Below are 10756 nucleotides of genomic sequence, written 5' to 3' on the forward strand. Positions count from 1 at the left end.
CAGAATTGTTTGCAACCGAGAACCGACCGACTCTGCAGTCTGCAGTTCTGCAGATGCACATGATGAACGACTACTGATAGGGGCTGCCGGATCAGATATATTCAGATCGACGTTGGTATTTGTATTCTCCTGTCTAAATTATATATAGGTTTTTATTTTTCTAAGAAAAAAGATTTATCTGATTTTGACTTAAGTTCATAGAAAAAAAATATTAACATCTACAATATCGAATGAATGCACTATCAAGATATATCCCATGGTGTATCTAATAAAATTAGCTATTTTTGTGAGTGTATTTAATAACCCGACATGAAAATGACTATCTCCACCATAAAATAGTCTATTTTTCATGAGAGTCATAATTTCCATGGGAGTCGGCTAACGGCTTGCAACACCACAAAATATGATGCCCGCTCGTTGTGAACTCATTTCTGAATAATATATAGGTTACATTCATAAAAATCTTATGAAATTTTAGTTCAATCTTATGTACCTATAAAATGATGGCTTTTCAACCTTCAAGTTATAAGTAAGTACGATTTTTAACATTGAATTACAAAACCAGTTAACGGACACACTTAACTCCTGAAACATGATAAATTTGGTTCTTTAGCGGGTTTCTGGGTGGTTTTCTATATACCAAAAAGAATAAAAATCTAGTTTGATCTCTTAAAATTCATAACTAATTTATCTGAAATTAGGAAAATATGAAACTAGTATTATTTTTTCTAAAAATATTATCTACCTATCTATTATTTATATATAGTTATTTGAAATTGGTTTATTTCTATTTCTATTGCTTTATTGCTTGTAGTCATGCTCATTGTCTATTTAAAACAAATAAGATCCAAATAACGCTAAATAGAGTATCAGCAAATAGATGACACTTTTAAAAGAAATCTAGAGCTAGTTCGATATTTTTTGATTTAAAATAAATTAATTATAAATATTTAGAGGCCAAATCAGGTTGTTATCATTTAAAAAAACAGAAACCACCTTTGAAACCAGTCATATAGCACTAATTTTATCCGGTTTTAACGTTGTAGGGTGTCTATTACCCACTTTTGTTGTTGAGGGTAACTTGAAGCTATGTTTTCTTTTTCTCGATCGCGCAAAAGATTTGCGTGTTTTTGTAAGGTAGAGAAAAATTCAATACAACATGCCTTAGCGGCGTCCTAGGGCGTCAAAAGAGATTGTATATGGACGCTGGGACGACCCTCCCTAGTGTACTTAATCTTTTTTATCCCCTCACGAATTTACAAAAATTTCAGAACACTTCCTGGTATTGTAAAACAACTTATGCAATAATTTAGAACGGGCTCGAGTACAATTTGGAATACATTGAAGTATAATTTATTATATCATGCTTGAGCTGCCTATTAGTATGTACCGTATCAAGTGGAAATTAACAGAGCCTTGCACAGTGCCGTGACGACGATACTGTGAGGAAGGAATAACACTAGTGGATCTGATCGCACGAGCATGCAGTGCCGACATGTGGCACGCGTACGCATGCATGATTAGCTTGGTCTTAGAGACCATAATAACCACGTAGTACTATACTTACATACATATATAAGCATGGGAAACGGGACTAGAAAAGAGAAGGAAAAGGAAGGCGCTTTTTCATTCTCAATTCTCTGTCAGGTCCGCAGAGCAGGCCAGGGAATCTGAACTCTCATCACATTACTAGCCATGCATCGCCCGTCTCCATTAGAGATGCTGATGATATATGCATGACTATCTCATCACACGCATTCTCACTGCTGCTAGTAGTGCTAGTGCTAGTGCTGCTGCTCCGGCGACGGACCCATCGGTCGATGGAGACAACGAGGCCAACCGGAGTCACCTGAGGAAAGCGAGCGAGCGCATGCAGCAATGGCAGGCATGCATCGAGCATCGATTCCTTTTTTCCCTCGCGGCCGGGTTTCGTGGTGGCTGGGCCGACATCAAAAATCCCAATGCAACTGCAGAGCGCAGATGCAGATGCAATGCCAGTGAGCGTGCAAGAAGGAGGTTGCCTGATGATTGCATCCATCATTATATTCTTGCACTTGCAGCATTTTATCCACAAAAGCATCCATCGCCGAGATACAGATACTACTGCAGTATATAGGAAACAAAGAGACGAACCATGCATCCAAGAAAATTAAAATTGCATTGAACGAGTCCAAAGTTTCGTGCTGCTGCAGTCTGCTTGATGGCGAAGCGCATTAGCCGACTGCCTCCACATTAACAGTCTGCTACCACCACAGCTGTCTTGCTTCTTTTCCACATTATTATCGTTTATCCAAACACAACAGGCTGCAGCTAGTGCAAGCTGAGGAAGAAGAAGAAAAACAAACAAGAACTACACCACCATGCATGCATGCTGAATTGCTGATGATGGAATGGTTTTTGTTTAACTGCAGCCAGCAGCAAGTGCATGTACATGTACCTCCCCCGGCCCCAAGATACAAATTACCAACCCATTGCAAACAAATTCATCATGTGAATGCATGAACCTTAGTAACTACGTAGCTTTCATGCTCGAAGATATCGACCTCGTTCTACTCCTTTTCTGGCATGCATGGCAGTACTTACTGTAGCTACTCCGATGCAGAAGCAGAACAGATCGAGGAGGTAATCATCTGTTGGGCTACAGCGACAGGCACTACACCAGCGCCCCAGACCATCAAGATTGCAGGCCAGGTGTGTCGATAACACGGTCCGCCGGAAGAAGCAGCAGCAGCACCGCCACCACCACATCCATGACGGTGACTTGTGAACGCGCCGCGTGCCCGCGTGCCGTAAGCACCTTTCCTTTTTCTGCCTCCGGCCGAGGCTCCCCGGCCGGCGCTTCACACTGAACGACGGCACTGCACGTACGGGCTTCACACTGGCCAGTGGTCACTGACGATCTATCCTAATCATTTGCTCCCGCATCAGCATTATAATCTTGGCTTTTTATTCTTTCCAAAGTTATTTTGGCTTCATTTGCAGCCCGGGACTGCTAAGTTGCCACTAATTCTGAGATGAAGATAAAGAAGAACAATATTTAAAAAAGGAGGAAGGGTCTATTATATTTTTAGCCATTCAATAATTCTGATTTTTTTTTGGACATGCAACTCTAAGATCCGAATTATTTAACCAGCTGAAAATTTTTGGACATCCACCTTTTTTCAAAGGTGGTTTTGTATTTTCTGAAAATAACAAAAAAATAGCTCAGTTTTTTTTAAAAAATCATGACTACTTTATTTTAAATAAAAAAGGTATGAAATGACAAAAGCTAGCGCAGTTTTTAAAAAATTCATGACAAAATTATTTTAAATCAGAAAATTTTGAAACTAGCACCAAAAACTATTTCTAGAAGGATGGCCAAAAATGAAGAAGAAAGTCAAATTTGTTGGATGGTCAAAATAGTTGGGTGGCCAAAAATGGGTTTGAGAAAAAGATGAAGGCAGCGGGAATTCTAGAAGGTGTGTTCAAAAAAGTGTTTACCCGTGCATGCGTGGAGCAGAGGTGTGTTACTGTGTGGCATTGTGTTGTCTTGTAAATGTGTAGGTGTTGGATGTGCCGAGGTGATCGGTAGACGATTGAGAAGGTCAAGCGACGGATCCGTGCACGATGGACGACTCAGGGCAGTGAAAGGTGGACATGAAGGGTTGGACAACCAAAGGACAAAAAGGCCGGGGATGGACCATGGGCATCTCGCATTTGGGCACAAAGAAGACACAAGGACAAGAGGACTATGAAGATGGCATAGGCCAAGTCGAGGAGTACGATGAAATCGTGGTACTTGGCGGAGGTCAAACACACGTCTACATTAGGAATGATGAAGATGGTGTCCGTCAAGCCAAGAAAAAAATACAAAAGCGTCTAACCTTGGTGAACTATGCATGGACGGTTTGGTGGATTTAGCCTCAAAACCACATGTGGTGGATTTAACCGACATAGACCTCAAGAATAGGAGGATGAGTTGGAGGATGCGTGGCACCATCATGAAGCTTGCGAAGTGAAGTCATGAAGACATTGAATTCGCCCGAAAAATATGGACAGTTTTACTCCTGAGGGTATTTACATATTGGGTTTGAGCATAAAAGAGTACGTATAGATAGGATAACAATAATGTTGTAAAAACTGTGCCCCCAGGCATGGGACTATAGCCTTGGACATAAAAGACCAACGCCTTATAGAGGGGTCCCCCATATGTATTCAGAGACGAGAACAAGAATAGGCCTAATAAGCCTTAGCCCGGCTTGTCCAGGATGCAGAGCATTTATTCTAGTGGGGGTTTGAACATGGTAAATCCCTCGCATGTATATTTAGAGCATGTTTAGATACATTATAGATTTCTAGTTACTAGTTAGGGCTAAAAATTAGTCCAAATTAGTTACGGTTGGCTAACAATTAGTTGAAGACTTGGCTAATAAATTAGACTACCTATTAGCTCTTCTATTGGATCAGGGACGAAGCTAGGCTTTGCTGTTGGGGTCAATGAATTTCTGCAAACTCAATGAGAATTAATGTACTGTACTGTTTATCAGAGGCAAAGCCCCGAGCTTGTATTAGGATTGACCTTAGTGCCACTTTGGTCTAGCTTCGCTCCTGATTTAGATGCACTAGAACTAATTTATTAAACTAAAAATTAGCTAGCTAACAATAGCCATGGTATCAAACATGCCCTTAGATATTATCGAGTGAGACCGCGTCCTCCAAATCGTTTTGCCGAGCATCATCAGCTAGCCTACCAAGGTTTACCCATTGACAATTGACGTCTCCTTATTATCTCCCAATTAAGCCATCTCGACGACGGTGAATGTGTTTTTGTGTGCTCGGCAACAGTGACTGCGAACGCGCCGGGTCGATGCCACGGGCCCACGGCCCTCCGGACGTATCGATCATCATCAGCAGCACGTGAGGGCGACTTGACTTGTGAACGCGCCGCGTGCCCGCGCGTGCACGACGCGTTCATGCGCCGATCCCGTTCCCGTCACCTTTTTCTACTGGGACTAGGAGTACCTGTACCTCCGAGGCTCATCCCTTCACACTGACTGACAGCACAGCACGGCGATACAGCATGCATGTCTTGTACGGGCTTCACACTGACCACGGATCCAATAATCCTCTGCTATTGTGTTGTGCATGACTTGCATCAGCATCCATCTGTACTGTACGTGCTAACTTACCTTGCTTAACTTTACAATATGGAATATATATAGCTAATATAATTTACGATGCAAGTATGCAACAAAGTAAGACGACTTGTTTGTTTGGTTAATTTGGTCGCCTGGTCATGATCTGATCTGATCTCATCCTTATCGCCTGCAACAGTGGACTACATGATTCTGGGGACCAAGGCAAGACGACCAACGAGCTAGGCTCAAGTGTACATATCACGCACGCCACACATGCATCTTTTATCCGGAGTATCCGGAGGCTACCAGAGAATTGCAGTGCTAGGTAGCTAGCTTCTCCGATCCGATCATGCATCTCGATCTCCTCTCGCCGCCACATGTCTGAATTCTGAACTTGTGTTTCCTCGATAGATGGAGTATAGCGTCATCCCCTCGAGGAGACGGAGATGGAGCTGAGGCAGCGCCCAGCGACCCTCAAGATTGTCTCCGCCACAAATCGCTGCGAAAAGCGCAGCCAACAATGCAAGTCATCAAGCAAGCAAAAGCGCAAAAAGGAGCAGGAAAGAGCTGCACCCTGCACGTCTACCACCAGCTAGCCGCCGTCCAAATGTCCAACGCAACGCAGTGCAGAGATCGAGGTCTGCGACGTGGACACTGCATCCAGCAACTTGCATGGTGGCTCTGCTGGTTGTGGCACATCCATCTCTTGCATGCCATCACGCACGGAAAACACACAACTACAAACAGAGTCCAAGCACGCCTCGGCGCGTGCAGGCCCGGCCGGAGTTCCGGTCGTCTCGTGCTCACCTCAAGCCACTACGTACGTCTTCGAGACAACACTCCAAAATATATCAGATTATATTCTTGCTCTTGCGTGCCAACGAAACATATATCCATTCATCCATGCTTTGCTTGTGAATCTGAACGTGTATCAATCAATCCATGGCACAACCCGAACCATGTATATATCTCTCCGTGACATTTCAGTTTCAGAGGAGATGAATGCATGGATGGATAGATACTACAGTAGGTGACGTGAGTATGTATCCATCCTGGTCATCCATGACATGCTTCTCCGAAGTCCAAAACCTCTTTGCCATTTGCCACCACCACCAGCAGCCATTCCAGATCCCACTTTTTTTTTTTGGCAGGTTCCGACGGTGAAGAGCAGTGGGCAACTGGGCACCAACAAAGAAATTGCAAGGGCAACGAGGCAAATCTGAGTGAAGATTCATCAGTACAACGAAGCAGCACCTCATTCTACAGCCAGCCCAATCAACGGAAACATGGGGCCAAATCTTCAACCTTTCAGCAGCACGCACCAAAAATTTTTCTTTTCAACTAGAGTGTCCTATTACACGAGCCAGCCTTCTAAGATTAAACCTCTCTTCTCATGGCCCAAATTCTCCATTCAAAATCTCTGTCTAGTCAAAATGCCCCAATGTCGCCTACAGAAAAGTGATGCGAAAATTCTGCACATAACTACCTGACCTTCACGTATTCCTCTCTACATCAATCTGATTATAGTAGTTATCATACTATATGCCACTAAGAAAAGGAACACGGCCTTGTCTCCTGAAATACATATGCAATACAATAACTGCCATCACTCGGCTTCATCTGCACCAGAGGGCGGTGGTACTGGTGGCTGCGCAGCATCTTCAGACGTTGCTTCCACGGTATCTGACGAGTCATTTGAACCTGGGATGTTCGGATCATCACTCTCGCTTACTTCTTCCTCCCAGTAGCTCTGCAGCAGTTTCATGACTAGCTCGTAGATTCTGTCGCTGTCGACATCCTGCAGGTCCTCTAGTTTCTCCAGACCTCCGCACTCTAGAATAAACTCGGCATATGGGTTCGTCCCTGATTCCTCGCCCTTCTTCCCTGCCTCACCTGCCTGGAGTATATTCTCAAGACCTTCAAGACACGTGTATACAAGGTCAGGATCCTTGTAGGTGAGGACGCTGCAGAGGGGCTCTAAACATCCCCGGCTGACCAAATACCTGCATCCAAATGGTAGCCAGTCATTACAGATAACCATGTTTAGCTCGGTGTGCCAAAACACTGAAGAAAGATTCAGATGACCACAGGCCAGAACATACTGAATTTGATCACTTGAACCACCAGATGCAGCATTTGATATAGCCCAAGCAGCCTCTTTTTTTATATCCGTCTCTGATGTCCTTAGCAAGACAATGAGAGGTGTTATAATGTCTGCATCAATTACTGCCTGATGGAAGAATCAAGAACCAACAAAAGTGAGATAATTCATACATGATTCAGTAGATATGATGATGCAACATATGTACATGTAGGTAGGACATATTCAGGCACGTCCCTTTGACGACAGAGCATTTTTACATAGGAAACACACAAAGATCCGGAATATACTACCTGAATCTGATCCTTGCTACCAGCAGCAATATTGGAAACAATTAGATACGCTTGTTTCTTGACGTTCTTTGGGTAATTTCGTGCTAGCAATTGCGCTAACCAATTGAGAATGCCATTCTCTATTAAGACCTGCAAAATATTGATTGCATTGTGATTCAGAGGGTTTTTTTTTTTATGAACTTGGAAGGTATGAAAAAGGCTCACATCGGAAAAAAAGGGGTACTGTTAGCATAGTTGCAGTTGTGGCAATAAAATGTTACTGCAGGCCAGGATATATGGTTTTAGGTCTTAAAAAGACCAAAGCATTATTACTGACAACAACCAGCATCTCCATACTCAGTTCTTTTGCCATTACATTATACGTTCTAGTGACTGCAGATCACTGGGAAATCTGCATCAGTAAAGGACGAGGGCACAAAGAATACATAGCTATAAAGCTACCTCGACTTGCTTATCATCTCCCGCAGAAATTCTTGCGAGTGCCATAATGACAGGGAGAAGAACATTAGCTGATGCATGCCTAAAATCATGAAAAGAAGCCCAATTAGCCACAAGGAATGCCAGGTAGCCTTATAATATGTACACTGCACTAGGAAAATGAATCAGACAACTTACATCAAAAGATTTACAAGTTGAGGGCAGACCCCAGCATCTAATACATCTTGGACAGCATCACCTTTACCGCCACATATGTAGTAAAGAGTCCAGCATGCATCTGCCAGTATCTTCTCATCGGCAGAATGAATAAGCTGGCTGATAATTTCTAGTATTGGTTTCACCTACAGTGCCCAGTCAAAGCAGATTATCAGCAAACCCTTTATTCACAAATTGAACAAAAAAGAAGGAACAAAGATAGCAGTAACAAAAGCCTACTTGCACTTCGGCTGGCAATTTTCCAAAACAAAGATTTGACAGGGCCCACATAGCAGTTCTCAGAACTGGAATCTTCATGTCTTCTCTAAATTGAGAAAGTAAAGGCGTAAGAGCACCATGATCAAAGAGAATGTCTCTGCAGCTAGCCAGGTCTGCAGCTATATTCCCAAGACACCAGATAGCCTGCTTAACATGTAAGAGCCCACAATATCACATACCAAACCATTACAAACAGAAATATTGATCAATATTCAATGTAACTGCTTCACCTGATGCCTGATATTCGCATTTGGTGATCCTAATAGTTCCACCAACCTTGGAACAGCACCGCATTCTGCAACCAGCAGTGTATAATCAGATGCAGCTATGTTGGTAAGAACCCAGGCAGCCTCCATCTGTAAAAAGTACACGAGGTTAAATACACAAGAAAATAAAAGAAGAGAGGAAATGATGGAGGGGGAAGCAAGGAACATACTTGGAGCTGGGGAAGCCCGTGTCTTGAAAGAAACTCAGCAAATCTGGGCAGGACATCCGCTCGGATGATTTTTATCACAGTTGAGTTCTTCTCTATAGACAGAGCTAAGGTCAGAAAAATATACAATACAATATAAAAGGAGCTGCATCTCGCATTAAACATGTCAAGTACCATCTGAAAGAAGTTTCCTGAATTGGACTGTGGCTTCGAGCTGACTGGTGGTGTCATCTGAACATAGTTTGTCGACCAGCTCTGACAGGCCTTCAAGCTAACTGGATACAAAAGACAAACTAACGAAATTTGAAAAGAAACACGAGTACATGAAACTATTGAATGCATTATGTTTTTCTTAAACTTTCAAATACCAAAACATCAGATCCCTTGCAAGCTACTATAAGCCATACAAGAAACATGGAATCGGATTGGTCCATGTTTTCAATCCCACATCTATGTGTTGGGTTCACCCACTGAGAAGGTAGTGTAAACAGTGTTTTGGTGGAGAAAAGGGCATGGTAGACATCTAACCATTTTCAGAATTTCCTTCGGCACATTAATCACGGGCTTCAGTAAATTGTGAATGTTTATGCTTCAAACTAGATTCATCATGTTGAATTTGAATTGTTGGCTTCTAAACCTCACGGATTTATGATAGCATGGCATGATTCACAAGTTACACAGGAGAATTGCATTGGCTTAACTCAGTCCAAGTCTTCAAGATGACCTTTGGCTTTATCGAACTTTTAAAACACTCGAAATAAGTTGAGCGAACCCTAAGCAAGGCACGCACCTCTGACTCGGCGGCATTACGGGGAGCCGCTACGTCTGGCGGCGAGGAGGGAGTGAGTGTCGGACGAGTGATGCCTGCGGGTGGGGCTGCTTCGGCGGGTGCAGGAGCCGGATCGGAGGCAGGGACAGCGGGAGCGGGCTCGTCGCGGCGGCGCTTGAAGAGCCCCGCGTCGCGGTCGAGGCGGCGGAGGGCGAGGAGGTCGTCCTCGCGGCAGCGGCGCGAGCGGCTGAAGTCGACGCGCGACTTGTAGGCGCCCCGGCGCGCCTCGCCGGACTGCCGGCGCGGGGCGCGCGGCATGCCGGAGATGCGAGGTGGATCTGTTCGTTGAGGGAGCGACCGCGGCAGCAAATTCAGGTTCGGCTCCGGCGTCGAGTTGGACTGTTGGAGCCTTGGAGCCCCCTTCGGCCCTTCCCTGGGTGAGGTGCAGGTCACGTCACATCACGATGTGCGAAATGATGATGTTCTGTGAATCTAAGGATCAATTCGGCAGAGTTCCTGTAGCTGCTGAATTCTGCCAAACAGTTTTTTTATTGAAAATGATTTTTTTTCTGGTTCTATAAAATGATTCTCTAAAATTAATTCGAGGTAGTTTCTCCTAATTCATTTCACGCACAGAATCACTATATACACATAGGCCTATTCGCTTGTCTGAATTCTGGAGGAATCTGGATGGTTTGGAGGAATGCTGGATGAATTTGTGAGAGAAAAACACTGTTCCGGATGGAAAAAAATAAGCGGATCAAGTCGGGTTTAAGGGCACGCGAACGTAATCATAGAAAATTAATTCTAGTAAAAGTATTTCTCATATAGAATCAGCTTCCATGAAGAATATGGAGTAGAAAGAGCTCTGCTAAAGTGATCCTTATACACAGGTAGGAGTACAGTTTATGCCGGCATTTTGGTCAAATAGCTTTTGTTGCAGTTTAGGCCGTTCCTGATGCTAGGTTTCGTTGAACTTTTCTAAAAGTAGGGCGTGAGTGATGAGGAGAAACAAGTCATAGTGTATATTTTTTATTTACAGTTTTATAAGTCTATATGTATTTAAATATTGTATGGTGTTATGGAATAAAATGTTTTTGGTGGAGTTTCACTCAATTTTCAATGTGTGAG

At 43.5% G+C, this 10756-nt stretch overlaps 1 protein-coding gene across 1 annotated transcript; it reads right to left on the reverse strand.

Moving 5' to 3' along the window:
• Positions 1–6324: 6324 nt before the first annotated feature.
• Positions 6325–10085, reverse strand: LOC136547590 (importin subunit alpha-1b-like). The gene is made up of 10 exons (XM_066539556.1): positions 9647–10085; positions 9031–9127; positions 8860–8951; positions 8654–8779; positions 8385–8567; positions 8127–8290; positions 7953–8031; positions 7512–7640; positions 7220–7347; positions 6325–7120 (listed from the first exon to the last, which is right to left on the reverse strand). The coding sequence occupies exons 1-10, from the start codon at positions 9941–9943 to the stop codon at positions 6724–6726; spliced, it is 1692 nt and encodes a 563-aa protein (XP_066395653.1). The 5' UTR covers positions 9944–10085; the 3' UTR covers positions 6325–6723.
• Between the last annotated feature and the right edge of the window lie 671 nt (positions 10086–10756).

The sequence above is a fragment of the Miscanthus floridulus genome, chromosome 3, assembly GCF_019320115.1.
Source record: "Miscanthus floridulus cultivar M001 chromosome 3, ASM1932011v1, whole genome shotgun sequence".
Taxonomy (NCBI): domain Eukaryota; kingdom Viridiplantae; phylum Streptophyta; class Magnoliopsida; order Poales; family Poaceae; genus Miscanthus; species Miscanthus floridulus.